The sequence below is a fragment of the Cryptococcus depauperatus genome, chromosome 5 (genome assembly GCF_001720195.1).
Source record: "Cryptococcus depauperatus CBS 7841 chromosome 5, complete sequence".
NCBI lineage: Eukaryota > Fungi > Basidiomycota > Tremellomycetes > Tremellales > Cryptococcaceae > Cryptococcus > Cryptococcus depauperatus.
In genome coordinates this window covers 341,513-369,115 of record NC_089472.1, presented here as the reverse complement: position 1 = coordinate 369,115, position 27,603 = coordinate 341,513, and the positions used below count along the sequence as shown (strand labels likewise).

Here is a 27,603-nt window from a genome sequence, read left to right as displayed (position 1 = left end):
GTGGTAAAGACGGAAGTAAGTGCGTCAACGGAGAACACAAGGAAATAGATATATATAGAGATTAACTGTAGAATACTTTTACTAGAGATACTTGTTTCATGCAACACCAGTGCTAGATTTGCTGTATTAGAATACCTTTCATACATACTATTCACATAGTTGTCATCAACAAAACCCAGTGTGGCACACCCGATGCCTTCAGCTGTCGTTTTCGACAGCCAGGAGGGAATAGGTCAACAAGACGCAGGTGTCTCTCTACGACGATGAACACGGTATGCACCTGGATGGTACGAGAACGTCGACGTATGGCACATTGCCTAGGGAGAGTACAGTCCAAGAGTGCTTGTATCAACATCTCAGGCAGGGTGTATGTCGACAACGCTTGGCCATAAACGTACACCACCATTATCCAACAAGTCACGTGACAACTGTCCCAATCCACACCCCTCACTGTAGCTGTCGACATCAACTCGCCCATAGCCAATGCCAACGACCCGTTAGACATAAGCATAAGTGTATCGCAATGATGACACTGTCGAGGACCACCAACGTGAACCCGATGCGCCAGCCATCCACCACTCACCATTCCTGACAGCCACCCGTCAGTGTCCAACGTACGAGCCGTTGCATGTCAATACTGGCCTGAGAAACACCGAGTGCGACAGGATCCCATTCGTACGCAGCATCACACGTCACCACCATGCAGTGCATCCCGTCGATTCTACCTACCACCCACCCAGCATACGACATCCTGTCCACGTCCACACTCCATGCCATGCCCCTCCACTACACTACACCCCTGGGCTCCCACCCTGGGTCCGCCATCTCGAAACCCTCAAACCGGAAACCCGGCGCGACAGAACACCCTACCAGCGTCCACTCGCCCAGTGACTGCGCATGCTGCCACTCGCCACACCGAACCACCCTCTGTGGCCGCTCACCGTTCCAAATATCCGGACCCAGCACCACGTTTCGGACCGGCTGGCCATCGTCCAACGACAGCGAGAGCTGCAGCGGTGCGCCTGCATAATAGTGCCACACTTCGACGGCGTCCAACACACGGTGCCAATGCGACGGACCGGCGTCACCCTCGAGGAGGTAGTAGATGGTGGTGCTCGCGGCGCGGCCCTCGGACGTTGCGACGTCGCGGAATGTCTCGATGTAGTAGCCCTTTTCTGGATGAGGCGTGAGGTTGAGGGCGGCGACGACGTCCTGCGCGCTGTGTGTTGGCATTGTGGTTGGTGCTGGGATTGCTGGGAATGCTGGGCGTGGTGCCGGGGTGTGGGTATATATAGTGCCCAGCGACGCGTCTCTTGGGATCTAGGGCGGTGCTGGACGCGTGGCTCGCGTCGCTAGCGTGTCGCGCCGCTGTGTTTTCCACACCACCATCGGTACGCGCGTCACCAAAGCGGGGTGCTTACCACGTCGATAGGTTTATACGCTGGAGGCAAATTCTACCACGTGGCGACGGCGTCACCGGTGCATATGCCCGAGTGATTACGTCAGCACTGCACTGGGAGTGGTAGAGACAAAAGTGCGTCCAGGAATGTATATAGATCCACTGTAGGATGCTTTTAGATACCTCATTCCTATGTATAACCCGTGCTAGATGTGCTGCATTGGAACGCCGTCTATACATACTGTTCACGTAGCTGTCATCCAGATACACTGCCGCACCCATCCTTTTAGAGACGCAAGCGTTACGCCCATTGATACCCCTATGCACCACCCATCTCGCCTCGTATCGACCCAGGTGCACCTGGCGGTGCAAGCTGGAAGCCAGCCGGGACAAAACCCGGCGCCACTACCACGCGTCAGTCACCCACACACGATAGTACACCACTGGGCTCACTCGTCGTTCCGACCAACGTCCATGCACCGAGACTGCGTGCACTCTGCCAGGTGTCTTTTGGGATGACCACCTGCGGCGTCTGCTCGTCAAAGATGTCTGGTCCGAGGGTGCGTCTCGCGACGGTGCCGTCGCGAGACGCACCACCGCCAGGCAACAGCGAGAGGACGAGCGGTGCGCCAGCGTAAAAGTGCCACACCTCGGTGGCATCGACGCGGTGCCACTCTGACTCGCCGGCGTCACCCTCGAGCAGGTAGTAGATGAGCGTGCTGACGGAGCGGTTGTCGACTGTGTCTGGATCTTGAAAGGTCTGCGCGTAGTAGCCCTTTTCGACGTTGGGCGCGAGGTTGAGCTGGTGGATGATGTCGAGTGCGCTGCGCTGGTCCATCGGCGTCGCGAGCATGCCTCTGGGAAGGACTGCGAGGGCTGCCCAGGTGGTGTAGTGGTGTAGGCGCATGGGAGTGAGTGGTGAGTGGCAGTGAGTAGGTTGAGTTGAGAGTAGGTTGAGTAGCGAGTGGTGGTGGTGGAGAGATGGTAACAGGAGAGAATGTCGGGGTCGGCAAAAGGGCGGGCTGGGAGCGATCGGATGGCTTGCGTCGGTGCCACGTGTCGGGGCGGTGCGTCGGCCATAGTCAGTCGTCGTTCCGACGGGCAGGAAGAGGTCGATGCGGGGCTCCAGTAGTGGTGGACATACAGTGAGCATCCGCGCGAGTGACACAGTCGCAGGTGAGTGATGAGCATGGTGTTGTGGTGTATACCTGTGTTATGCGGTTAGGGTAGGTGAACGAGCGTGGCGTGGTGAACAGCGGTTGGCGACGCTCCCGCTTCCTGGCGAATGCAGGTTCATCGTCCATGGCTGGGCTCGGTGGATGGGCTCAGCGTCGTAGCGGGCTCAGGCCGTAGCCATGAGTACATACGGACCAGGCTGTGGAGCGTGGTGGAGCGTGGTGGAAGCGTCGCAGAGGTTGGATTCTTGGTTGGTTGATGTGCTGTGACTCTGTTGAGCGCATTTGTTTGCAGGTCATTCGTGGATGAAGTGGTAGGTTGTCGTGTGGAGGTGGATCGACAGACATTGGGATAGTGGTCACGTGACTTTGGGACGCTTTGGATGAATGTGCTATAGGTATGGATGTTGATTCTTTGCAACACGAAGATGTTTGTGGCAGCATTGAGATACACCACCCGTCGTCTGGGAGTTCAACCAGTGGGCCCTCACCGAGTGCTTTCCACGGCCAGCTTCGCCATGCGACCCTCGGTGGGTCCAACGAGGCTGCCCTACTTTACACCCTGCACCACCTTCTTCTACCCATCTCATTCGTTTACGCTCCCACGCACGCTATCGACATCTTCCAGCAACCAGGCAGCCTACTCGGATATTCCAAAATCGCTGCCTGTTTGGCTATACGGGTGTTCGGCGGTGGTGTTTGGGATCGTCGTGGTCGGCGGGCTGACCAGGCTGACTGAATCGGGTTTGAGTATCGTAGAGTGGAATCCTATCACGGGTGTGGTGCCGCCTATGACGGATGCTGCATGGGACGCCGAATGGGAAAAGTACAGAGTCTCGCCGGAAGGTATCCTTATGAACGCCAACATCTCGAGGGAAGAGTTCAAAAAGATCTTCTACATGGAATGGGCCCATCGGCTGGCAGGTCGCGCGCTTGGCGTTGGGTGAGTGACAGACTTGTGGTACGAGGACTGACAGGCCAGTTTTGTGGTCCCAACGCTGTACTATCTCCTTCGCTACAAACTGCCCCGTCCCTTGCCCACCAAGCTCTTCTTCATCGGCCTCGGTATCGGTTTCCAGGGCGTCCTCGGCTGGTGGATGGTGAAATCCGGTCTGGATGAGCGGATATTGAAAGACGGATCGGTCCCTCGAGTGTCCCAGTATCGTCTCGCAGCGCACTACAGCGCCGCCGTAGCGCTTTACCTTGGGATGCTGTCTACGGCGATTGGCATTCAGCGCGACAGGACGCTGGTCGAGAACGCTTCGTCTGTCCGTCAACTCAACCATCCTGCTGTCAAGCGATTTAGAGGCCTTGTCCATCTGTCTGGCATGCTGGTTGCCCTCACCGCTGTCACCGGTGCTTTCGTGGCTGGTCTTGATGCCGGCTTGGTCTACAACGAGTTTCCCTTCATGGGCGATGGGATCGTTCCTCCCAAGGACGAACTGTTTGACGATCGATATGCAAGGACTGGGACAGACAAATGGTGGAGGAACCTGTTGGAAAACCCGGTGACTGCCCAGTTTGACCACCGTCTTCTTGCAAGTATCGCACCGTTAGCAGCACATTCCTCCATTGACACCTCTGTAGGCCACCACGACGTTTGCCGTCCTGAGTACACTCCCCTTTGCTGCTCGCAATCTTCCCATTAAGGCCGCACGTCGCCTCGCAGCTGTCACGACAGCAGCAGCCGTCGTCCAGGTTTCCCTTGGTATCTCCACCCTTCTCTACCTTGTTCCCATACCGCTTGCTGCCATGCATCAAGCGGGTAGTGTCGTTCTGTTGACTTGTATCATGGCGCTCGGCGGTTCGTTAAGAAAGCCGAGCAAGATGATTAGGTATCTGAGACGTTTGTAGCTTGTTGTAGGACTCATCATTGGACCTCTATACATCTCGTTTACATCCATGCATATAGCACCTCTCTTGGATCTATCTCAATACAAGGGCTCACTCATTTCCATGTACTGACTATTTCGTTTGTGATTTGCCGATTTCGTGCCTTTGGAGTGATCTTTTTTTTTCTTCTTTTTTTTTCTTCTTTTTTTTTTCTCATTCTACTTTATCAACTCTTCCACCTTTCCATCTTTTCTTTCCATTCATTGTCCATCTCTTCCATTTGTTATACTCGCCATGGGGCGTTCCAAGCCTCGCACAAACAAACGGCTGCCTCCCAAAATCCGTCCGCAATCTATAAGCCAGCATCCGACGTTACTCCCTCTTGTCCCCTTTGAACCCTCCACGGCTTCCTCTTTTCCCTCAGCTATCCCACACAGTCCTTCTCAGTCTCTTCAGCAAGGCTCCTTCCCTCCTATAGATTTCACAAATCCTAGCGAAGAGACCATCGCTCGTCTAGAAAAAGCTTCGCAATCTGCAGCCGAATTGAGTGCAGCACTTTCGAGTCTTACAGAGGAAGATCTGAGAGAACTCAAGAGGCTGCATAAACGGAACCCATTACCGGCCTTGACAGAGGCGCAAATGACTGCGATCACGAATGCAGCAGCTAGAGTTGGAGGTGCCGGACTGTTGCCTCCGCCCTCGGTACCCTCTGAAGGTGCGCCCAAGGCTGCGCCAGGTGCAGGCGTTGAGACAGGAGACGGGAAAAGGAAAGAAGGAGAAGGGGTAGATGGAGGGCAAGGAGACATGAATATGACGGATGTGCAAGCTAGCCTGGCAGCTCTGTTCCAGGCAAAGTTGACGCTAGATAGAGAAAAAGAGAGGTTGATGAGGATGCAAGAAGAGTTGAAGGGGCAAAAAGAACTACAAAGTCGAGAATTGGAACATTTGAGGGAGAGGGAGTTTAGGCAAGAACAAAGAATGGATTTCGACCCGGGAATGATGCTTGAGGAGGGTTGTACGTGTGGACAGTGAGTTTGTTTCTGCCTGTCTAGGCCAGTAATTGACACAAGGCAGATGCCATGTTCTTGAGTCGACTGCCGAATCGGAATGCTTTGATTGTGAAGAGGGATGTGGATGTGATTGCCATTCCTATGAAGAGTATGACTGTGTTCATGACGATGATTTCGACGATCAAAATCTGGATTATGATGTTGAGTCGGACTGCTTCTATGAGAGACGGCCGCTGGCAGAAGATCCAGAGCGATTGGTGAGTTCTTTCAAGACAGCCCTTTAAGCTGATGTTTCATCTAGGATAAGACCGTCAAAGAACTGTTCAACTGGATCAAGACAGTCGTATGGACTATAGAACAAGCAGCCATTGTATCAGGGCGTCGTAATTGGACTACGCAACCTCCTGTACCACCAATACAGCCAACATCATCAAAATAACTTATGTATATATCTATACATGCCTCGAGATGCCATTGCTCAACCATGGAAACCAAATTGTTTAAACAGCAACTTCTTGAGTTCTAGGCCTCGTTCGCCCGCCTCTAACACCTCGTTCTCCCCGCTCTCCTCGCTGCGCCTCTCCGCCGATACTGCTCTGCATTGCAAATTGAATGGCCTGTGATCTGAATGCAAGACCTCTGGTGGTCTCAATAAGTGTGGCAACAGGTGTAGCAATAGGCCGTGTTATATGAAGCATATTCTAAAGATTGAAGTTTGAGTAATGATGTTATTCACGGCTGCAATTGGCTTACCTCTTTGAGGTCAATTTTAGCCTCGACACCCATTCTAGAGTCTCTGATAAGGTTAACAATCCATTTTTCACCTTCCTCATTCGATAAGTTGAGGGTTTTTGACAACTGCCCAATATCAATCCTCCTATGTATACGACAGAATACTTCGGAGATTAGATATCTCGCGTTCTCAACAAATTCATCTGCAAAACCAGACAAAAAGAAATCACCTCGCACCACTGACTCAGCCACCGTTAGTCGCTGCTGAGCTTGAGTCAGGTCAAAGTCGGCAAAGAGATCCTTGAGGAAACCAGTGATAGGGTCAGAATATTGATATTCTTCCATCTCCACAATTCTAGTCAGCTCTTTGATGTGATCTCTGTTATTGCGGATGTTGACAGGCTTGGCCGCTCGTCGAGAGATTATGGCGGCAGCGACAAGGTATCGAAGAAGGTGCGGGCAGGATGTTTGAATAGTGTTGAGATAAGCGGGTGAAAGAAACATGTCTATCAATCCCTGACAACCCTGGCTTTCACCGAGGTTAAAGAAGGCGAATAAAGACCAATGGAGAAGCCATGTTCTAGCTTGCAGCTGAGCGAGCGGCTTGGCTAGAGAAGTCCCATGGGGGTTATCAATGGCATCTCTGAGGTCGCGGACTTGAGATAAGGCAGCTTCCCAGTCACCATCGAGTATGTTGGACGCGAGTTTACCCCATTGTGCGGAAATGTTCAATTCTGGTGACGGAGACAGAATGAGAAAGTGATAAAGTAAATTTGCTGCCGAGCCGTAATCCCCTAGAGAATATTGGAATTGGCCGAAATGATAAAGCGCGTTTACTTGGTCAATATCGATCTTATGACATTAGCACAACACTTCATTCATACACCTACCTTGTACTCTGACCTCAGCATCTCCAAATTCATCTCTTTGTCACCGCCGCTCTTTAACTTTGCCACCGCATCTGGGTCTCCAATCACGTTGGTAACGGGTTGTGCTTTTTCCTGTAGTTGTTGAAATTTTGCCGTAGCTCCTTGCCGTAGCTTCTCAAAGTCGGTGGGCTCCGCATCTCCCAACTGGGCATGAAATTGTTCCACATAGTCCACCATATTTGTGCCCTTTGCAAGGTCATACCTACCCAATAAGCCGACATCCAAGCGATCTGCTACTCACTGGGCCTTGACGAGCTGGTCGGCGGGGTAAAGCTCAATCTCATAGAGATGTGTCAAGAGAGGGATGGCCAAATGGCGATCCAGGTGCGGGATAAGTTTCTGAAATCAGCTTTCGTCTGCGCTCGAATGCTTACCTGGGTGAGATCGTATTGAGCCATTTTGAAAATGGTTTTTAGATGATGAAAGAGTTTTTATCGATAATGTAAAGTTCACGTAGAAAACGATATGACCGTTAATTCCGACAATGTGGCACGTATGTCGCATGGTTGCCACGTTGTGTCCCTGAATCATCTCACAGCCTTTTGTAATGGTGAAATATTTCTGAGCAACGAGAAAGGCAGCATGGTGATAAATTCTGTAATTGTAATATTATTCAACTGAAAATATAAGCATCATTCACTTTCATTTCCTTTCCTCAACTCAACATGTCGCAGACTATAGATGGTGGCGCGGCCGTCTCTTCCTTCGTTGCCTCTTATGAAAAGACATTATCGCAAGTGTCGGTCAAGGCTGTCGGCTCGCAGCTGGCATTAATGACGGGTATATCTGTCGCTACTCTACTCGCTTTCAGTTTCTTCAGACCAAGAGAAAAGAAAGTAAGTTGTTTGTTATATTGTAGTGGTAATACTGATCTCATAGACAGGTATATGCTCCAAAAGTGAGTCACATTGCTACTCTTGTGCTTACAGCTGCAGATCAAATATCAAGTACCTAAACCAACAGACCCGTCAGAAGATCCTGACTATGAGCCACCACCGCCTCCCATCTCTAACGGCTTCTTTGACTGGTTTAGCCCCGTCTTACATCTCAAGGAAGAGTCTATGGTTGCAAATATTGGTCAGTACTTCCTTTTCATCTTAATGTAGACTAAACTCTCTCAGGTCTCGACGCTGCCACGTTTCTACGCTTCTTGAGAATGCTACGGAGTATCTTTACAGTTATATCCGTTATCGTTGTCGCTTTGCTTATAACCAACATCATCTATAATCTCAAATACGTGAAGAGTATTGATAGAAATTCACTGAGTTTGTTAACTATTCAAAATGTCAAAGGCAGCTGGTTGTGGCCTGCTTTGGCAGTGAGCTATCTCATCAGTAAGTATGGATATAAAGTCAAAGAGTAAGGCTGACATCTACATAGACTTTGTTGTCATGTATTTTGGTAAGCAAGTGATATCGCACAATGGAAATTCCTGACGTTATAGTATGGCGAAATTGGAAAACAATGGTCGCTCTTCGCACAAGATGGTTTCGATCCCCGGCCTATCAGACAAAGGTTTATTCTCGCACACTCATGGTCACTCGCGTTCGCAAAGATTTTCGCTCTGACGCTGGCCTTCTCTCACTCATGGGGCAACTAAAAGTTGATGGAATCAAAATTGGTTCTCAGATAGAAACAACATGTATCGGGAGAAGACTGGAGGATTTCCCCGAGATGGTTGAGGAGCACAATGAGGCTGTAGCAGAGCTGGAGAAGTATTTAGTCAAATATCTAAAAGGCGATAAAGTAGCTCACAAAAGGCCTACCATGAGAAAAGGCGGTTTCTTTGGTTTGATTGGCGGTGTCAAGAAAGATGCCATCGACTATCACGCCAAGGAGATCAAATTTCTCCGTGACAAAATCGACGCAAAACGAGCGACTATCAACACCTTGATTCGTAAGGAAAGACATGCCAGAAAAGGAAACAAAGTAGTCAGCAGGGTGGAAGGCGAAAACTACGGCTTTGTTACCTTTAAAACTATTGCCGAAGCGCATCGAATTGCTAGAACTCACAGAGGTCCGCTGAAAGAGCTTTTTGGTGCAGAGTTGCAACTAGCGCCAATGCCTCATGACATTGTATGGCAAAATATTTCGAAAGAGAATGCAGAGTTGGGATCCAGAAGGACATTTGGTTGGTTCTTGATTGGTCTGGTCTGCTTCCTCAATACCGTTCCTGTGAGTGTTGATGTGGAGACGATAATTTAGTTTGAGTTGTTGACATTCGCACAGTTGCTGGTAGTTTCATTGCTTGCCAATTTGTCTTCCTTGGCTGTTTATGTGTCATTCTTGGAATCTTGGAAAGATGCTGGAGGGTGGGGAAACTGGACCGTAAGTCAAGCCATGCTCTGGTTCGTGCACGCTCACTCGACTCTAGTTTTCATTGGTTTCTGGTATCCTACCTTCTGCAGTGTCTGCTCTCTTTGGTTACCTGCTTCCTCATATTATGCGCAAAATCTCAAAATACCAAGGTGCTCCCACTCGATCCCGTCTTGATAGAGCTGTCACTGCTCGTTACTTCTTCTTCATGATTATATCTACCTTGATAATTTTTTCTCTTTTGGGTGTTGTGTATACAGCTATCGCACGGGTGGTAGTCCAAATTGGTAAACATCAAAGCGTGTTGACCATTTTTAAAGGATTCGAAGACATTCCTGATCAAATTCAGGGCACATATGTGCAACAGTCTACATGTAAGTCTTCAGTGTTGTTTGTCACGCTACGATGGCTTACATGCAGACAGATTGGCTTACTTGGTTACCACTTCGGGGTTTCTTGGTATTTTTCGAATTAATACAATTAATAAAGCTTGCTTTAGTGTCCGTCAGGAGGTTTATGTTTTCTCATACTCCCCGAGACATCAGAGAATTGACCAAGCCTCCTTATTTTGAATACGCTATAGGTAACTTTTCTTGTCCATTTTGATCAATACTGTTGGCTGATCGAGAATTTAGTTGCTGTCAACTTATTGACTGTTTGCGCTGTCGGGTTGATATATGCTCCGCTTGCACCCCTTGTGCCTATGGGTGCTACTTGTGTTTTCTGGTTCTCTTCTGTTGTTGTATGTATCATCTCGCTCATGAGCTATGCTTCAAACTGATGGTTTTGCCAGTATAAGTACCAATTACTCTACGTGTACATTTCGCATGGGGAAAGTGGCGGCAGAATGTGGAATGTCTATTGCAACCGACTTTTAGCGTGCTGTGTTCTTATGCAGCTTTTAATAGCTCTTAGTGAGTTCTAAGGTATTCACCGCAAATTTGACTGACAGCAGATAGCCACTGGACTCATTCGATCTAGATGGATTGATTGTATCGCTGCATTGCCTCCTATCATTTTGATCATCGTATTCAAGATATATATTGCACACACTCTAGAACGTCAATTTCGTTTCTTTGAGCCGACTGTTGAGGAACTTCAACAGGAACAATTACGTGCCACAACAGAAAAACGCCTTGCGCACTTTGAAATGGAGAAGAGGTTCTTGCATCCCGCGCTGCAACATGATAAGCTGTTTACTGTAATGGTACACAAATCTCAGGAATCATTGGCTAGAGAAGTACTGAGCGCATATCCTTGGTTCGCTCGCAAACACCAACATGAAGGCGTTGAAATTAAAGCCGTTCGAGAGGAAAACTTGGAGTATGACCCTGCTCGTGACGGGCCTGTCGACGAATCTCATCAAAATAATTGGGACGCTAGGTCGGTAGCCTCCACTGATGTCCTCAGCAAAAACGACTATCTTTCATCAAATCTGGATTTTCAAAGTGCATACGAACATTATCCTTTGGCTGTGAACGATTCACCTTCTTTACATCCAAGTCTGCCTATGGATAACCCATCAACAGACCAGCTTTTGCCAGAGAGAAATCGATCTGAGTATTTTTCATCCGGTCAGAAGCCTAATAGGCCTTATTCGCCTTACTCATATCAAACCTCGAATATGGACCTCAATGATCCCGCCTCACCATTACTTGCGGATCAGCATTCATGGACCGTTGGCAATACATCCTCAGCATCTAACAGATCTGTTCCTTATCCACCTTCCGCTTACACGCAACCTCCGCTGGGCTACACGCCTCCAACAATAAGGCAAATGGCATCAGACCATCATGAACAGAATATGAGCGCAACGGGATGGAGCGATGGTGATAGGGAAGAAAGAGATCATAATTCTAGGCGACTGGACTCACAAGGGTATCCGCGGTACCCTTACAATCAGGGATAAGGTCAAAAACTTGGTAACTAAAATAACAGAAGGCATCAGTGGTAGTGATGGTTAAGCCAAGTTGAATTAGAATAAAATTAAATTTGTTGTCAAAATCAGGTGGCGGTGCGGGACGCCAATGATAATCATGCTTGCCGTGATATAACAAAAACTGCTGGCAGAATACGTAGATCACCATATAGCAAGACATGATATACATGGATTTGTGTTGGTACTAGATTTCTATGTTGGTGGAGCATTTTGCAGCATTACTCGCCAAATTGCCCATCCAATTCTTCCAAAGCCTTCACCTCCGGTTCCGTATCTTCCGCCGGCTCTTCTACGCGCTTCCTGGACAGTGGTGTTGTCAAAGACTCCGCTTGCTGCTCGATTGTTAATGACGTGATGAACAATAGAAGGTGTATACTCTGGATGTCCTTGTATGGTCAACATTTGTGCAAGAGGATTATTTTGTGTTGAAGCAGGATGAAGTTTGAGCACAGAGTGTACAGGATATTTATCTGATTTGGCAAGAAGTATACAACCTGGCGGAACGAACGGAACGTGATCCTTATGCTAAGACATGGTCAGACTTTGCAGGAGAGTAGAGAACACAGAGTCTTACCATTTGTTGCACATACACTATGTCCTCTCCACCTTGGTCCTCAACATCTCCAGTCCACCAATACTTACCCTCTGCAGTCAGTTTGCAACCATATACACCTATCTCCCATCCGTTGTTTCCGCTTTCGCATTTTCCGCCAAGGGCAATAGAAAGTATTTGATGCCCAAAGCAAATACCGATAAGTTTGATATGTAGTGTATTGGGGGAGTTTATGATCTTGCGAACGAATTCTATGAGAGGAGGAATAAAGGGATTGGAGGTATCGTAAGCTGTATGCTCTATGCAGAAAGTCAGAAGTGGTAGGCAGGAGGCAAATGTCAGAACAAACTGGATCCAGTTATCATGACACAATCATAAGCTTCTTCAACTCCATACTGTAATCGATTCCACTCAGGATACTCTTGGTCCACAACATTATAGCCATCAATGATGAGGTTTATGCTAGAAGAGATTGCTTGATCCGGGTAAGTCTCAAGAGATTCAAGGAGCCATCTCTTGTAGATGTCATAATCTTTTCAATTTTGCTCAGAAACTATTGCATGTGAAAAGGGAACGGGCATACAGTTGCCAAAGTCACGAACAACGTCGTCAACCTGCAAAAGTAAGCACAGTATATTGTAAAAGGAGTATGCTTACTGGGGTATCACAGATGAGCAAAGCCACTTTTACCACTCGTTTCGTCATTTCGCAAAGTCAAAAAAGGATTATTGTTATACTTTAAAAAAAGAAGAGAATTGAAGATCAAAGATAACGGTTATATATCTGTTACTCATTGCCTAATCTCGACGTTCTGCCTAATTTCCGATAAAGAGATGTCACGTGACGTTTTCCCCTTGTCAGGAATGGAGAATAAGCGATAAATAGGCGCGCGGAATTGATTGATAAGCATGCGGATAACTGGCACGCCTAATTTAATAACACGTAATCTAGCCGATTAGAAAGTCTTGTTCCATTCTTAATCTTTCCCCATGCTATCTATATAACCGGGTCAAATCCTTGACACGCCTTGAAGTTTGGCAGTTCAATTGCGATTGGTTTTGATTTTACAAACGCATTTCCATCTAATTTCCTGCCATGCCCAGTGATAGATTGCTTGGACAAGAGGCAGGATCGCTTCTGCCGCGTCCTGCAAAGCAACGCATAGCACAAGGGCCTCTGTCCGCACAAGGCCAGCGCAGTCTTTACAGCCAACATGTTCTTGATGTGAGTATCACCCGGCATCATTCTTTGTAGCCAGAAAAGAACATATACTGACGTTAGAGTTAGGAAGACACTTATACAGAAGCTCTTTCTCATATAATACAAAGAGATTTCTTTCCGGACCTTCCTCACTTGAAAGCCAGCAATGATTACCTAGCTGCACTGGCAGAGAATAACCCAGACTTGTTGTCATCGGCAATCCGCAGGCTTGCAGCTTTGTCTCAAAAAAAGAACAAAAACGAAGTATCCGATAATGATGAGGTGGAAAGATTACAGAGGCAGAGAGATTTTGCAATGGCTGACACGCCATACATCAATATGCCCGGATCAAGCAGTAAATTAAGAACACCCGTAGGAACCAGAGGATGGGACACACCCTTAGGCAGCACAAGCCGACGTATGGAAGTCCATGAAACATCTGTCTTGTCGACAGACATAGGCCCTTCTAAGCCTCGTAAACGGCAACGTAAACTGTCACTCGTGCCGGGAGATGTTTCGCTCGATACCTTCCAACGCAATTATACATCAGAAGACAACGCCTCCTTTGCTCAAATTATTGATGAAGAGAATCGTCGTAAACGTGATGAAAAGTATGGCTGGGCATTTGAGGCTGAGAAACAAGCGGAAGAGAGGAGGATTGAAGGGGAGATGAAGAGAAAGATGATCCTTGAGGCAGCAACTAGTGGGAATTTGCTGGTCAATGCGGAAGGGAGGCGGCTTGTTGGCGGCCTGGCAGAAGGTGGAAAAGATCAGCAAGAAGGGGAGGCTTGGAAAGCCCCAAAGCTTTTGGAGAGTGCCCATCAATCATCTTCTCAAATTCAAGAAAATTCATTGCAAAACCAAAAGGATCCGATTTCAAAAGATGTGGTCATTCATTCGTCGGCCAAGTCTACCGCGATTGTCAAAGTAAGCCAGTTTCAAGACCGTGAACGCCTAAACGAGATACCACTCCCACCCAAGCACCCCCTCGCTGAAGCTTTGGCCGACGCTGGTCTTCCCAATACGGCACTAATATCTCTTGAAGATGGTAGAATTGTGCCCCAACGAGAGGCTGCTAGTGGCACAGGAGACGGAAGGGGTAGAGGTCAAGATGAGCAGAAGGAAAGAGATCAGAAAGAACGAGAAATCATGGGGGAGGAGAGAGGAGAGGTGTTGTCTTTATCTGGAAGTGGGGTAGATCTGTGGCAATATAAGGTAGATCACAAGATTGCCTCTTGTGTTCTCGAAATACTTTCCTGACAATTTTCAAGGCTCGGAACAATCTTATGTACCCACCAGACGCTAATACCAATCCTTATCCAAAGCCTTCCTCAGGTTCTATGTCTTCTTCAGGTCTTCGTCCTGGTATAACCCATGGCAATACCCGTTTAGGGGGCGATGAGGGCGAGCATACAATACGGTTGGGCTCGACCAGGGGAAGTAGTCCTACACGTAGCTTAATTGATGCTGCAGTCAGAGGGACGCCATGTATGTGAAAAATCTCTGTCAAGTGCAAAGAGACAAATAAGCTGACCAGTGCAGATGTATCGGATAGTGGCATACCCAAAGTCAACGAGTACTCCCTCTTATCCAACGATCCTTCACCAGTGCCTCAAAACATGCCCTCTTTGTTAACCTGGGGATCACTTCTCGCCACTCCTAGAGCCCTCGACGGCAAAGGCGATCCCTTGGACCAGACACCAGCTTACAAGATGCCAGAAGTCAAGCGTAGAGATGAGCTGGGAAGGAAACTAGCCGATAAGGCTAGCAAGGCTATGAAGAGTAAAGCCAAAGGGTTCACGCCTAGACTGGCTGAAAGCTCGTTGAACTTATCACGCAAAGAAAAGAACACCAGAGCTCTTGGGAATATGGGACCACCTTCTACTCCAAGAAGACAAGCGGATAGCCTGACACCAGCAGCCAAAAGACTGTTGGATAGAACAGTTAACAGAGCCCCAATAGGCAATGCACAGTCAAGCGCTATTCCGAGAAACCGAACAAATGGAGGATCCAAAGGATTTGGACAAACGGGCACAACATCGGATTATTGGCGTCGAATGCAATGAAATATATAGGCATAAAACATAAAATTTTACAAAACATAAAGAACATTTTTTGAAAATCACAATTGGCAAAACACAGTTATTTTACACTTTACCTTCTCTCAATCTCCCATGCCTTAGTCTTCCGTTATTCACGGTCGACCCGTTTGACCCGTGTCCCGTCGTCCAAGCTGATGTTCCTCCCCCATTTGGATCGCGAATATAGGGAGTATCGAGATCTGCTTGTATGTGTATACCTGAGGCAGCTAGTATGATTTTAATTGATGTAGTTGCCCACAGCCAACATCAAAAAGCCTGTCAGTTAATAGCACTATGATCAGAATGAGGGATACACACCACCGTCGTAGCGTGCACGAGGATTCTCAGCAGGGTAGCCCCAACCCGAGACACTGCCTTGAACATTTTCAGTAAAAGAGGCGCCAACAGCCGATTTGCCGTTTTGGGGTGACATGTTCTGTGCTCCAGGTTGTATTCCAGCAGGTACATGGCCTACAGGAGGTCCAGCAAGCTCTGCAAAGTTACATCAACATTATCAAAGGATTGTATAATAGATTTGCCTACTCACCTCTGCCATCAAGATAACCATAGTGTCCCAATCTACTTTGCTTCATTTTTGAAGGATCAAACGGTTTGTAGCTCTCATCTGTCCCAACTGGTTGGCTTTGGGCAGGCGTTGAGTGGCTTCTGGCCATCATTGCGTATGGATTGTGATTCCCTTGCATGCCAACTTGAGCTCCCGGATATCCCATGTTATTGCCGCCTTGACCCATCATGCCTTGACCCATCATGCCTTGACCCATCATACCTCCCCACTGATAAGGACCATACATCATGTTATTGGTCCTGCTTAATGGCGACCGATTTCGATTTTTTGGCGGGTTCAGACATGGGGAAGATTGTGGGGTTTGTACATGAGTGGGAGTGTTTGATCGACAATATGATGATTGGTGAGAATGGTGTCGAGACCGAGGTGAAGGGTTTGAATTCGAAAATTGGTGTTTGAGGGATGACATGGGAGCGATACAAATGCAATTGTCAGCACTCTTGTCTTTTTCAAAGGCTGCTTTGACTACAACGCAATAGTCAAGAAGCTGAAAAGCGGTGCTCCGGTAAACCATGGGGCACCACTCCGTTGAAAGTACTCCATTAAGAGTAGCTTCCTTAAAGACAGTTGAAAGGAAGAATTCCGCCTAGGTGTGTGGACTATGAAACAAGAAGGAAAATAACCAACTGTGAAGAGCCGAAGCCACCGGGAATTGCATTCAACATGCCCGCTCCTCGGCCAACAGATAAGCCACCAGACATTGCTGTTGCCATTGGAGTACCCATCATGCTCATTCCAGACATCCCTCCCATTCCAGACATTCCTCCCATTCCAGACATCCTCCCCATTCCATTTAGATTAGGAGGTTGGGAAGGTCCCATAGGTCCAATGCCACTCAAACCAAAACCAATCCCGCCATAACTTGTTGGCTGAGGCATGGGTTGTTGGTAAGCTGACATGTCATATTGTGGCTGTTGGCCGCCAAGTGATTGCACTGCCGACTGAAGGGCCATCGGACCCATGGTTGGAGACATGCCAAACATGATGAGAAGAAAGGTGATTTCTGATGTGGGAGATGAAAAGTAATGAAGGGAGGAGAGAATAGACTTTTAAATCATAATCTTCGTTCCCAACAAAAGACGAATGCGGGCAAAAGGAAATCTCCAAGGAAGAAACAGGTTCCAAATCCAGGAGAAGGTATCCTTTATGTGAAAGGGTTGACTCAAAGGACTATTGACTCACATCTCATATGCTTGAAGCTCCTCAAGAGTCAATTCTCCCTCTTTTTGTCCACCACTCTCATCATGTTGGATGGACTTCCTGTAAAGAGTGAGCGTTGAGTTATCGATTGACCGCACTGTAGACATACTGGGAAGGATCCATATGGATCATAGACATTGCATTAGCATCACCGTACATTCCCCACCAATATGATGGGTCCCAATAAGCTGAATGAGCATAAAACGCCTCCTGGCCTGGCGGAATCTGGGCCTGGATGTTGGAATGATCATACTGTTGGGCTGTTTCCTGGGATGCGGCTGGGTGAGCTTGGGGTTGGTATTGAGATTGTGTTTTTGTTTGACTTTTAGAAGTCGTTTGCTGTTGCAATGACTGGGTCCGAACATGGCTGTGGGACACCTGATCATCATGAGCATCGGGTGGAGTATGAGGATAAGCCCAAACATAACGCTCTTCTTGAGTAGATTGCCCCGCCGACAAGGGCATGTGCTGCATGGTGGCAGAAGAAGGCGACAAGCCGCTAGGTCGTGCAATCTCTCGCCCTTGGGGTTTCCAGTCTTGCATTGCTCCTTCCATCCCTCCTTCCCTTTCCGCCTTCTTTGCTAACCATTGCTCGTACTCTTTTTGAGCTTTTTGTAGCAAGTCGGATTCATACTTGTTCCCGTTATAGTTGGATTGATTCTCATCTGCCGGCAGCTCGACGTAAGCAGTCGCAGGTGAAAACAGAGGCGCAGGCATACTCAAGTCAGGCTGGTTGCGAAGCATAGATTCAGAGGCTCTGGAGGGATGAAGACGAGGACGAACGCCAACGTGCACAGATGTCACGCCAGTATTTACTGCTCGAATGGGAGTGCGAGGCATCGTCGGAGGATAGGCTATTCCATGATATTTAGAGATGGTTAAAGTCTCAGTCATGATAGACTCACCAACATTACCCCGAGTCCCACGTCTTGCCTGGTCTTCAGCTTCTCGCTCGCTGGACTTTTCCTGCCCAAATCGTTCCCACTCTGAGTCTCCTCCTTGAATCTGACGCACTTTTTCTCTGACGTTGCCTGTTTTCCTAGTACTTGAACCGAGACTAAGCTTTTGTGCGTCTTTGACCAGCTCAGCCTCCCATTCATCGGCCATGGAGTTCTTTGACTGAGGAGATGCAACGGGGACCACCATTGCGGGCTTGGAGCTCCTCGCTGACTGGAGAGCTGCCATTGCTCCTTTGACGGTCTGCGATGCGCCCGAGGGTTTGGCAACACTGGCAGCATAGCGAGTGGCTATGTTGGCGTCTTTGAACGGCTGCAACGCTGTCGTAACATCCTCCTTGGAGTTTGGGAGTGGCTGTTGTCGATCATGAGTTGGGCGAAGATATTCAGTTGAGCGCTGTTGCGCGATACGAGAGGCAGCATTAGTCGTCACTTCTTGTCGCAACGAAGATTTTGAAGCAGATGTTCGTATATTCTGCTGGCGTGGCGGGATAAGAGAAGGTGAACCAGCAGGTGAAGCCGTCTTTGGTCTGCCTGGTAGAGGTGAGTCTGTAAGTCCCAACGCAGAGAGAGAGAGACTTGACATGGTGGAAGGGTAAGATGTAGAAGATGAGTTTGAGATTATGCTATCTCTGAATGTCATGTTGAAAGATGTAAATGTAAATTCTAGTTTTGTTGAGAGATAAATATCCAATGAATATTTGTATACACACTTTTTATTTATTTCGTTCAAAGGCACCTTTGACTTTCCTTATCATACCGCTTGTGTATTTAATTGAATAGGAAATACTATTGCACTTGTATGTACTTGTAATTATGCATGGCATAGCAATATGCACATACTTTTCAACGTTATATAAATATTCACAACACAGCCTACCAAAAATAAAAATCAGTCGCGTCATACGCCACATCCATCCATCACAAGACATTGAAACGGTATAATGTGAACCATCTTCTCATTTTGCTTTTAACATGAACAGCTGTTTGCTTGAGGAATCTCTTGAGGTGTCGCAGAGACGTCGATTTCTTTCTGTCAGCATCAACATCAAAACTAGATAACGAACTGGTAGTCGTAGCATCCTTAGCGTCGCTTCCTCCTGGCAAAGTCATAGCTATCTTTTTGAATAGAGTTTTTACATTATGCCCAGCTTTGGCAGATGTTTCGATTGACATGACTCCTAATTCCTTTGCTCGCTTATCGAGATCCTCAAAAGTCACTTGTCTATCAAACAATGTCAGCTCAGGCTTTTTCCTAAATGACCAACCGTTTATCATTTAAATCTGTTTTATTTCCCACAAGAACAATGATCACATCCTGTCCGCGTTCATTCCGTACATCGTCCACCCACTTTGAGGTATTTTGAAACGACATTCGATCTGGAGTCAGTTTTGCAAAACGATGTACAACTTACTAGTGATGTCATATACTATGACTGCTACAGAAGAATCGCGGATATAGGAGGGTATGAGTGACCGGAAACGCTCCTAAGTATCAGCGCACACGGCCTAGGTTAATCAACATACTTGTCTACAGTTGATCATGCGTGAGACGATTATATTAACAATGCTCTGTCAATCACGAATAGCTTACCCAGCTAATGGCTTGAAATCAGCATGAAGTCGTGACCAAGTGGAACACCTACCAGTATCCCAAAGTTGTAATCTGACCGTCCGATCTTCAAGATACATTGTCTTTGAGAGAAAGTCAATGCCTGTCACAAATGATCAGAGGATGTACTCCTGCCAACAACTTGACACATACCGATGGTTGCTTGGTAAGTGTTGTCAAATGTGTCGTACATCTAATCATTCAAAATAGACATGTCAGTTCTCGATGAATATGTCCATATGGTTTTTGACGAGTCCACGCACGAATCTTGTGATCAGACTAGTCTTTCCTACACTTTGTTCGCCTAGAAACACCAACTTGAACTTTTTGAGCGGAGTACTTGCTACCGAAAAATCTCCAGTGGTAGAGGGGGTTTGATTATCAGACATAGTGAGACGATTAGATATGTTGAAGATATTGTGTTATTCCGAGTAGTGGCGTTTGCTATGGACGATTTATTGATTATTAAAAATATAGAGATGATAACAAGATAGTGATAATATTGTGACTTCCTCGTCACAAATACGCAGCTGGCATAAGCTGTTCAAAACTGTTACGTAATCAATCATGTCATTTATGTTCATCTCAATGCCTTGTTCTTTTGTATTCTCAAGTATATCAACATGGCAAATCAAGGATACGCTTTTGTAGATGTTGATGAAGAGGTGTGTTTTGCATACGTTTTATCTTTACTCAATTTTCTCTAGCCAGCAGGCCCCTCTCATTCAACAGGTCTTGAGTTTCAAAGTAAGCACTTCAACAGCGTATACGTTTCTCACATGCAGCTTTTCTTCCATCTCAAAACAATGGAAATACCACTAGTGCTGCTTCTGATGCACCTTTTAGTCCTTTCAATTTGGCGTATTACCAAGTAGGTTTCATGTTATTTCTCTGTATTGAATCTGAACGTGTATAGACATACTTTGATGTCGACACAAAAACAGTCTTGAAACGGGCTGGAATGGCGATAATTCCTCGACCGGGTTTTGTCATTGAAGTCTGTGACGGCCACATTGATATATACGGTAAACCTAAGCAACTTTCACATCCATCGGAGCCAACTGAACATCGATACAGGCCCATTTTGGACATTGACCACCCTTATTCTCGTGTTGTATACCACTTCGACTCTGACTGCTTCCATTACTCAATATATGACTTCATCGCCTACAATCTCATATTTGCCTCTGCTTTCTACAGCAACCTCGACAGTCTATATATATGGCCTTTTGATTCCCGCTTTATTGTGGAGTGTTACCAAATGGCTAAGTGTAGGCGAATGGAGTATAGCAGAAGCAATTGGCATCTACGGTTATGCGATGGGCATCTATATTCCCATCAGTCTACTCTGCCTGATTCCTGTTGGCATTGTGAGATGGGTTTTAGTCGGGTTGGGTGCTGTCAGTTCAGGATACTTTATGTAAGCACGTGTAGTCCAGAGACGCAAACTGATGTGATAAGAGTTACAAATATCTACCCTATACTTGTTTCGGTATTTATCTTGCCTCTGTGACGTTGAGCATTGTGCTGACATGATTATTTGTTGCGTCAAATGCACCCAGTCTAACAATAAGCTGGCCCGCTTTCTTATTGTCGGAGTTGCCGTTTTGCATGGCGCGATGGCTCTTGCAATCAAGTTGATATTTTTTAGGTGAGCCGTCTTGTATGACGAGGCGCTGATGTTTAGTAATTCGAGTATTGGTCCTGATCCTTTAAACAACCCATCATAAGAAGATATGCATGTGGTTAAACCTTTCACCTTGTATAGTCTCAGAGGATGAGTGTTTCCACTTGAAAAGAAAATAAAAAGAATACGATATCGCCAATCCCAACATAACGCCCTCATGGTATACTAGTTACCAAAAAAAAAGTTGGCCAAAGCCCTACCGCACTTGCAGCCTTTCGTATTAGACATTGAATAGTTTGGCTCAATCATCAATCCCAATACTTTGCATTACAATATTGACACCGGATACACACTCGTTGTTTCCTCTATCTTGGTTCTTTATGTGACTTTGGGCTGCCTTTTGACTATAACGAGTTTTGTAGATACTGGAATCCATGGGCATGACTCCGCCATGATACTATCAATCTAGCTATTTCTTTCAACCTTTACAGTATTTGAGAAGCCGGATTCTCAACAAAAAAAAACTCTTCAAGGACAGATTAAGAACGATGTGAGTGTATGTGTGGCAATTTTTGTTTAACATGAGTCAGCCAAGCTATCAGGATCTAACTTGTTACGACGCTGTACGCACGCTATCCTGCTTTCACCTACTGTTCAGTGCAGAGCCATCACATCGGCGAGGCCTGCTTTTTTTCTTCTATTACTCTATCATTCAGTTCATAGATCTGTATAAAATGCTCATAAAATGTAGGGGATCCTCTTGAAGGATCAATCATCATATGTTACATACAGGCCTCACTACTTTCAACACATCATCAATATCAAGAACATCCAAGACCATAACAGCCGTCAACTATCGCACGAGTTTCACCACCACCTTGCAGCCACTTCTGTAAGCCATCAACTACCGTCCTCCTGCCCCAGATTCCAAGGTCTCTGACGAGGGGATCGTAAAAGGATAACGAGTAGTCCCCTCGGCATTTTGCTTGAGTGAGAGCGAGAGCGAGTCCAAAGACTTTTTCATAGTAAGCCCAATCCATTTTCTTCTCTCATCTGCTTGCCATATAGACGGTAGAGCCTTGCTCTTGAACACAACTGACCACCTGTTCACTTCATGCTCTGATATATTGTTGTAAGCGCTGTTCATCCCATAGTAAACTTGAAAGTAATAGAAAAAACTTAGCAGCCAGCTCCCAAGCCACCAACAGTTAAACAACCTGGAACAGGGAAGAGGTATTGGCAACGTCGATGGAGTTATTTGACAGTGGTAAGGCCTTGAGTTGATTGGTTTGCATACTAAACTGTCTTAGTAAGCTTTGTTATCGTATAAGAGCCCTGGAAGTGAAAGAATCTCAGTAGCCAACGTTCCCACAACCTGGGTAGGAACAAATTGTCGAGCTAGCCAAGTAGCTACCGCATTGCTGGAAGTGAGTGAGGATGGCATTCAAAACATACGTTGTGAAGAAAGACAACCTATGGATTGTTTGGCTGTATATTCTATTGCTCAAGATAATTGAAAATATATATAGAAAACATTCAATAAGGGTGTTATTCTGTCTCTCTTTCCAATGTCGATGAGCTTGAACCAATATGAATATCACCAAGCATGCCGTTCCGGCACGATCCTCCGCGTCCTACTTTGTTGGTTTGATCTATATTCAAACGCAATGCGCTGAAAAGACATCCAGTTGATCCATAAGATGTGAATGGATTTGCACATCAAAAATGTGTTTCACATATGGTATATAGACAGCTTTCGAAGAGCAGGAGTATTGCGATCCTGTTGCCAGAGGTCTTGGAATCCGGGACAGGAGGACGATGTTGGTTGCTTACAAACGTTAACTGTAAGATTGTGGTGAAACTCGTGCAAGAGTCGATGGTAGAATTGGCTTTAAATGTTATTGAGAGCATTGGGTGTATATTAAGTGGTAAGGCCAATATGTATAGCATATGATAAGTTGACCCTCCAAGAGGATCTCACAATCTATAAACGTTTTCTATATATCTATGGACTAAACATTATGTGAGGAGGGACAGCGCCTCCGCAAGGTCGTAACAAGTCTGAGTCTTAACCAAAAGGCCACAAAACAGTGAATAGTATTTACAATTGGTTTATTGGATATATTCCATGTTACGAGATCAGGCTCGTAAATAGGTACCATAATTGCAATATTTTTTGAGACTGTCGAGTGCGGGACATATAACTAAATGTATGTTAATACTACACATATATTGTTGGTTATAAATCATATTGAAACAGACATTTGCTAGCCAAGTTGAGTATGTTGAGGGATGTTTTTCTCAACAACCCTTAACAGCAATGATCAAGATCGAAAGCTGATTCCATAGCCATCTTGAGGCACTTGCCAACATTTCCATGTGCTTTTTCTTTTTTCATATGCTTGTCCACTTGCCTTTGCCTCTCTTCGTAGCCGCAATGTGTGTCGACTAGGCTGTTTCCATTGGATGACCATTGCTCCCGTGTTTTCTACGTTTTTGGAGGAATCCGAATATGGTTCGAAATCATCATGTTCTGCTGTATTTTTTCCCAAAGAGCTGGGGGAAGACTGTTTTGGGAGCGTTTCAAAGTTTGCAGGATGTATACCAGCCTCAATAGCTCCTTGTCTTTCTTGATACATTTTGGACATGCTTTCGACTGATTGTCCCTCAGGAACATAGAGAGTGGCCATTGCAATTAAACTTTGTAGATGCTCGTTAAGAATCTTTCGGATTTGAGCCTGGCTGTCACCATCCATATCACTCTTTTGAATAGTGTATTTGATAATCCCTGTAAGTCATCAACACTCCTTTACATCACTTTTGATGGACAACCTACAATCTGATATCCAGTTACTTTCGTCAGCAGACATATAAGTCATCATGGGGCTGTCCATTAGTTGATCATTGACATAGTTCTCCATTATAATGGTAACAGCTTGCACCGGACAAGATCCTTGTGATTCATCCCAAGTCCTTGGTTGCACATAAGCAGTCACGCTGTGACGATGAATAGTTGGAGTATGTCTTATAAGTGCCTTGACATCCTAATAGAGGGTATCAGTGGCAAATGGATATATATGCGTGAAACACACCATTCCAGGAAAAGCAGTCACACAAGAATCTAGTAATATTTCGAATATTGAAACAACAAACTTGAAAACAACCTCAGCTACCTCACTGGAACCAAAAAGGCTTTGATCCATCTCAGTACTAAAAGCCAACATTAAATTCACTCAAACAGCTCTTTAGAAAAGCTCACAGTGGTACGTATTGAAAGCCGTAGATTCGGGATGTGTTGTGATAGGCTAAGAAGATCCCATCCATCTCTCCTATACGAGCTTGGAAACTGGGCCGTTTATCAACAAGAATAATACCTACGCTGAATCAAACTCACCTATACTTCAACATTGCAGCACGTAATAGATCATAATATCTAATATCAATTTCTCAGCCTGGATCCTTGTCTTGCCTGATTAAACGTACTCTCTCTCATAAGATCCAGTATAGCCTTTATCTTTCCAGACATCATACACAGAATTGGCCTAATCATAGGTCAAACTGGATACAATTTTTGACAACACATACCAGGTAATTCGCCCGATCATATCGGATAGGAAAGCATGCTCTTGTTTTAATATCGAAGACTCCCGTACCGGGAAGACCGGGGTGATAACAATCGAGTTGAGAACGCATTAATAGAGAACCAACCTAGGTTGTTATCTTTGGCAAATATTTAGAGAGAACGACTGATCTACTTTTTTATAATAGTAAGCTTCTGTACTTTGTCTCTCTCCCTCTGGAATTGTGTCCTCCGGACTTGATAATAAAAAACGTTTGAATTCTTGGGAAGAAGAAGTGAGCATCTTCTCCAAGACATGCCCCTGGGTTTCTGTCAGCAGTTGCAATACAAATTCCACACTCTTACAAAGTCGCTTAGAATATTATCAGTATCATATGTCTTGTCATTATCTATCGAGTAACATAGCTCGGACTTCTTGCTTAGTGTTACCATTGCAGGTAACGCAGCACCGCGAGTAAAATCCGACCTCTTCGTTAAAATGGTCAAACCGATTTTGCATGTCTTTGATTTAAGTTGTAATGCTTACTTCAGTGGAGAAGACTTGACTGAAAGATGTTGTATCAACGCCTCTGCCACCTAAAATAGTTATCATAAGTGTAATGTCAACACTATTTGCGATGGCGACTGACCACTAAGAGCAAAGTAAATTTGACTCAGTGCTTTTCCGACTGTTGACGTTGATCCATAAAAAGAACACTTGTGTCGCTGGGCAAGCTCCAAAAGGTTCTACTCGTTTGTTGAATTAAAACATAGTTTTTCTTTTGAACAAGAACACACCTTGTCTTGGGATGGAGTGACGTAGAGGGAGCATCTATGAAATGCAAAATTCTTTGGATGAGGGATATCATGAAGGGAAGCATCGAAATTCCAATTTCCTGTTCTTGGATCGCGCAGTGAATGAACTCCCGGACTAAAAATACGATAGTTAATAAAACAATCGTTGCATATCCTAAAAAAAAATACATACTCAAACAGTACTCTACTAAGACCGTCTCGTAACCGAGCGATCTTCTTTTCTTGTAAAGGCGCGACCTCTACAGTCTGTCAGAATACGCCATACCAAATTCAAGCAACTTACTTTCAACCTCAACTTTGTTAGCGGAGATTTGTCCAAATTGCTCAGAGGATGAGATGTTATGTAGATTTTGATGGGAGATAGTTGCGTCCTGATCTGAAACAAACATCAGTAGGCAGTTATATATTCCTTGTTCAGATGCTTCGTTTCGTACGTATGGCATTCTTGGGCTTTCTGGTTGAAGGAGTGAGACCAGGAAGAACAATAGATTGCGACAACATTCGCTTTGTATTTCTTCTCAGTTTTTGGGATATGTCTTTTCTGACGCTTTCTTTTATTAATATTGAAGGAGATTTGGAAGCAGCCTTCTTGCGATAAAGTTGTAGTGAGGTCGCATAGCTGAGGTCTTTTGCAAGCTCTATCCGGGCTTGTTGACTTAGAGATACCTTGGACTTTTGCAAGTCATTCCGCTGTTTGCTCTGCTGACCACTATTTCGCTGGAGCTCTAACGATGCCTGGCGAGATTCTTTGACGAGGCTTGAAAGAGTAGATGATGATGCTAAAGAACGGTTTACAAACATTATGAATATGTTCAAAAAAGAAACAATGGCCTGTCATGACAGCTCACATTTAAGACACAGTTTACGTAATGGTAAAAATGGAAAAAATTCTCATGAAATTTGTCTTCTTTCTTTTCTTCTTGCATCAAAATAATCTCTATTAAACTCGTAAAAAACAGTCACAATGTTGCTCTACGAAGACATCATTACCGGCGATGAGATGTTCTCCGATGCCTTTCCCATGTAAGTAGCGCTTATGCTGTAGCAACTTTTGGCGCTGATAGTCAATAGTAAGCTAGTTGATGACATTGTTTACGAGGTTGACTGTGCCAACATTGTCGTCAAAGAGGGTGACATTGATATTGGTACTCCTGCTTTCTTTTGACTAAGCGAGCAAAGTGAATTCACAGTTCTTTACAGGCGCTAACCCATCCGCTGAAGAGGCGGCCGAGGCTCTTGAGGATGGTGCTACGCAGGTCAACAATGTTGTTCACTCTTTCCGACTGCAGCCTACTACTTTCGACAAAAAGGTAAGACTATCATTGCTTGGATTATCTTAATGCTCATTTCTTGGTTAGTCTTTTTTGACCCATCTTAAAGACTACATGAAGAGGGTCAAGACCCACCTCGAGAAAACTAACCCAGACCGAGTTTCCGCTTTTGAGCAGGGAGCTCAGAATTTCGCCAAGAGAGTCGTAGCGAACTTCAAAGACTTTGAATTTTACACTGGCGAAAGCATGAACCCTGACGGCATGGTTGCGTTGCTTGTACGCTACATTACTTCCTAAAGGCTTTTACTACACTGACTGTTCTCTAGAATTACAGAGAGGATGGTGTCACCCCTTATTTCACTATGTGGAAGGATGGACTCAAGCAGGTTAGTGTTTTGACTGGCAATGATTGTTCATTGACCTGTTTTCTTAGGTCAAATTGTAAATGTGTGATTACATTGTCTCTGCCCTGAGGGTCTCATACGCGATGATGCATTGGTTTCTTTAATGTTTTCAGTTGGATTGTATGCTGTCATTAGTCTCCATTTTATCATATCTATTGTCGTCGCTTCTGTCTCAAGTTTGTCACAGCCTCTATAGAGATGATAGTTTTTGTCAAGATCACAATCTTTCGAAAGCATTTAGATTGTCTTTCCAAGGTTCACAGGGATACCCATCATCTAATACGCCATAGTTGCAGCCACTAGATGATACGAAAATGTCCATAATGCCGATAAACGATGCTGATTAGATGCATTGCCCGGAAATCAACTAAGGCGGGGAGAATTGTGATAATTTGGACTTTTTTT

General features: G+C 45.7%; 14 protein-coding genes across 14 annotated transcripts; 6 read left to right on the top strand and 8 right to left on the bottom strand.

Moving 5' to 3' along the window:
- Positions 1–786: 786 nt before the first annotated feature.
- Positions 787–1,233, bottom strand: L203_104286 (uncharacterized protein; the record flags this gene model as incomplete). Its single annotated transcript, XM_066213673.1, has 1 exon — positions 787–1,233. One exon carries the CDS (start codon positions 1,231–1,233, stop codon positions 787–789), a length of 447 nt encoding a protein of 148 aa, XP_066069770.1.
- Positions 1,234–1,718: 485 nt separating this feature from the next.
- L203_104285 (uncharacterized protein) lies at positions 1,719–2,552 on the bottom strand (the record flags this gene model as incomplete). The annotated part of the gene is made up of 2 exons (XM_066213672.1): positions 1,719–1,804; positions 1,853–2,552. 2 exons carry the CDS (start codon positions 2,550–2,552, stop codon positions 1,719–1,721), a joined length of 786 nt encoding a protein of 261 aa, XP_066069769.1.
- Positions 2,553–3,002: 450 nt separating this feature from the next.
- L203_104284 (uncharacterized protein) lies at positions 3,003–4,428 on the top strand (the record flags this gene model as incomplete). Its single annotated transcript, XM_066213671.1, has 3 exons — positions 3,003–3,400; positions 3,557–4,112; positions 4,162–4,428. 3 exons carry the CDS (start codon positions 3,003–3,005, stop codon positions 4,426–4,428), a joined length of 1,221 nt encoding a protein of 406 aa, XP_066069768.1.
- Positions 4,429–4,701: 273 nt separating this feature from the next.
- On the top strand, positions 4,702–5,856 carry L203_104283 (uncharacterized protein; the record flags this gene model as incomplete). Its single annotated transcript, XM_066213670.1, has 3 exons — positions 4,702–5,435; positions 5,482–5,674; positions 5,719–5,856. 3 exons carry the CDS (start codon positions 4,702–4,704, stop codon positions 5,854–5,856), a joined length of 1,065 nt encoding a protein of 354 aa, XP_066069767.1.
- Positions 5,857–5,917: 61 nt separating this feature from the next.
- On the bottom strand, positions 5,918–7,476 carry L203_104282 (eukaryotic translation initiation factor 3 subunit E; the record flags this gene model as incomplete). The annotated part of the gene is made up of 4 exons (XM_066213669.1): positions 5,918–6,118; positions 6,171–6,985; positions 7,036–7,264; positions 7,453–7,476. 4 exons carry the CDS (start codon positions 7,474–7,476, stop codon positions 5,918–5,920), a joined length of 1,269 nt encoding a protein of 422 aa, XP_066069766.1.
- A 267-nt stretch (positions 7,477–7,743) lies between these two features.
- L203_104281 (uncharacterized protein) lies at positions 7,744–11,303 on the top strand (the record flags this gene model as incomplete). Its single annotated transcript, XM_066213668.1, has 12 exons — positions 7,744–7,914; positions 7,962–7,980; positions 8,042–8,155; positions 8,200–8,412; positions 8,459–8,479; positions 8,523–9,253; positions 9,308–9,406; positions 9,453–9,768; positions 9,819–9,977; positions 10,030–10,136; positions 10,188–10,308; positions 10,354–11,303. The coding sequence occupies 12 exons, from the start codon at positions 7,744–7,746 to the stop codon at positions 11,301–11,303; spliced, it is 3,021 nt and encodes a 1,006-aa protein (XP_066069765.1).
- Positions 11,304–11,525: 222 nt separating this feature from the next.
- Positions 11,526–12,591, bottom strand: L203_104280 (uncharacterized protein; the record flags this gene model as incomplete). Its single annotated transcript, XM_066213667.1, has 5 exons — positions 11,526–11,858; positions 11,908–12,185; positions 12,236–12,418; positions 12,470–12,500; positions 12,544–12,591. 5 exons carry the CDS (start codon positions 12,589–12,591, stop codon positions 11,526–11,528), a joined length of 873 nt encoding a protein of 290 aa, XP_066069764.1.
- Positions 12,592–12,981: 390 nt separating this feature from the next.
- On the top strand, positions 12,982–15,152 carry L203_104279 (uncharacterized protein; the record flags this gene model as incomplete). Its single annotated transcript, XM_066213666.1, has 4 exons — positions 12,982–13,110; positions 13,174–14,301; positions 14,358–14,574; positions 14,629–15,152. The coding sequence occupies 4 exons, from the start codon at positions 12,982–12,984 to the stop codon at positions 15,150–15,152; spliced, it is 1,998 nt and encodes a 665-aa protein (XP_066069763.1).
- Positions 15,153–15,233: 81 nt separating this feature from the next.
- Positions 15,234–18,552, bottom strand: L203_104278 (uncharacterized protein; the record flags this gene model as incomplete). The annotated part of the gene is made up of 6 exons (XM_066213665.1): positions 15,234–15,394; positions 15,486–15,659; positions 15,715–15,992; positions 16,936–17,013; positions 17,063–17,807; positions 17,859–18,552. The coding sequence occupies 6 exons, from the start codon at positions 18,550–18,552 to the stop codon at positions 15,234–15,236; spliced, it is 2,130 nt and encodes a 709-aa protein (XP_066069762.1).
- A 278-nt stretch (positions 18,553–18,830) lies between these two features.
- On the bottom strand, positions 18,831–19,284 carry L203_104277 (uncharacterized protein; the record flags this gene model as incomplete). Its single annotated transcript, XM_066213664.1, has 2 exons — positions 18,831–19,134; positions 19,178–19,284. 2 exons carry the CDS (start codon positions 19,282–19,284, stop codon positions 18,831–18,833), a joined length of 411 nt encoding a protein of 136 aa, XP_066069761.1.
- A 215-nt stretch (positions 19,285–19,499) lies between these two features.
- Positions 19,500–19,910, bottom strand: L203_104276 (uncharacterized protein; the record flags this gene model as incomplete). Its single annotated transcript, XM_066213663.1, has 4 exons — positions 19,500–19,507; positions 19,556–19,624; positions 19,675–19,714; positions 19,785–19,910. 4 exons carry the CDS (start codon positions 19,908–19,910, stop codon positions 19,500–19,502), a joined length of 243 nt encoding a protein of 80 aa, XP_066069760.1.
- A 234-nt stretch (positions 19,911–20,144) lies between these two features.
- Positions 20,145–21,088, top strand: L203_104275 (uncharacterized protein; the record flags this gene model as incomplete). The annotated part of the gene is made up of 7 exons (XM_066213662.1): positions 20,145–20,186; positions 20,229–20,253; positions 20,307–20,392; positions 20,438–20,546; positions 20,599–20,921; positions 20,983–21,013; positions 21,084–21,088. The coding sequence occupies 7 exons, from the start codon at positions 20,145–20,147 to the stop codon at positions 21,086–21,088; spliced, it is 621 nt and encodes a 206-aa protein (XP_066069759.1).
- A 2,199-nt stretch (positions 21,089–23,287) lies between these two features.
- On the bottom strand, positions 23,288–26,324 carry L203_104274 (uncharacterized protein; the record flags this gene model as incomplete). Its single annotated transcript, XM_066213661.1, has 17 exons — positions 23,288–23,352; positions 23,411–23,458; positions 23,520–23,936; positions 23,985–24,192; positions 24,241–24,358; positions 24,408–24,494; positions 24,543–24,581; positions 24,632–24,690; positions 24,734–24,856; positions 24,904–25,029; positions 25,074–25,196; positions 25,255–25,304; positions 25,358–25,454; positions 25,506–25,638; positions 25,696–25,762; positions 25,807–25,899; positions 25,958–26,324. The coding sequence occupies 17 exons, from the start codon at positions 26,322–26,324 to the stop codon at positions 23,288–23,290; spliced, it is 2,220 nt and encodes a 739-aa protein (XP_066069758.1).
- A 163-nt stretch (positions 26,325–26,487) lies between these two features.
- L203_104273 (uncharacterized protein) lies at positions 26,488–27,239 on the top strand (the record flags this gene model as incomplete). Its single annotated transcript, XM_066213660.1, has 6 exons — positions 26,488–26,546; positions 26,595–26,668; positions 26,724–26,833; positions 26,882–27,070; positions 27,121–27,180; positions 27,228–27,239. 6 exons carry the CDS (start codon positions 26,488–26,490, stop codon positions 27,237–27,239), a joined length of 504 nt encoding a protein of 167 aa, XP_066069757.1.
- Positions 27,240–27,603: the final 364 nt, after the last annotated feature.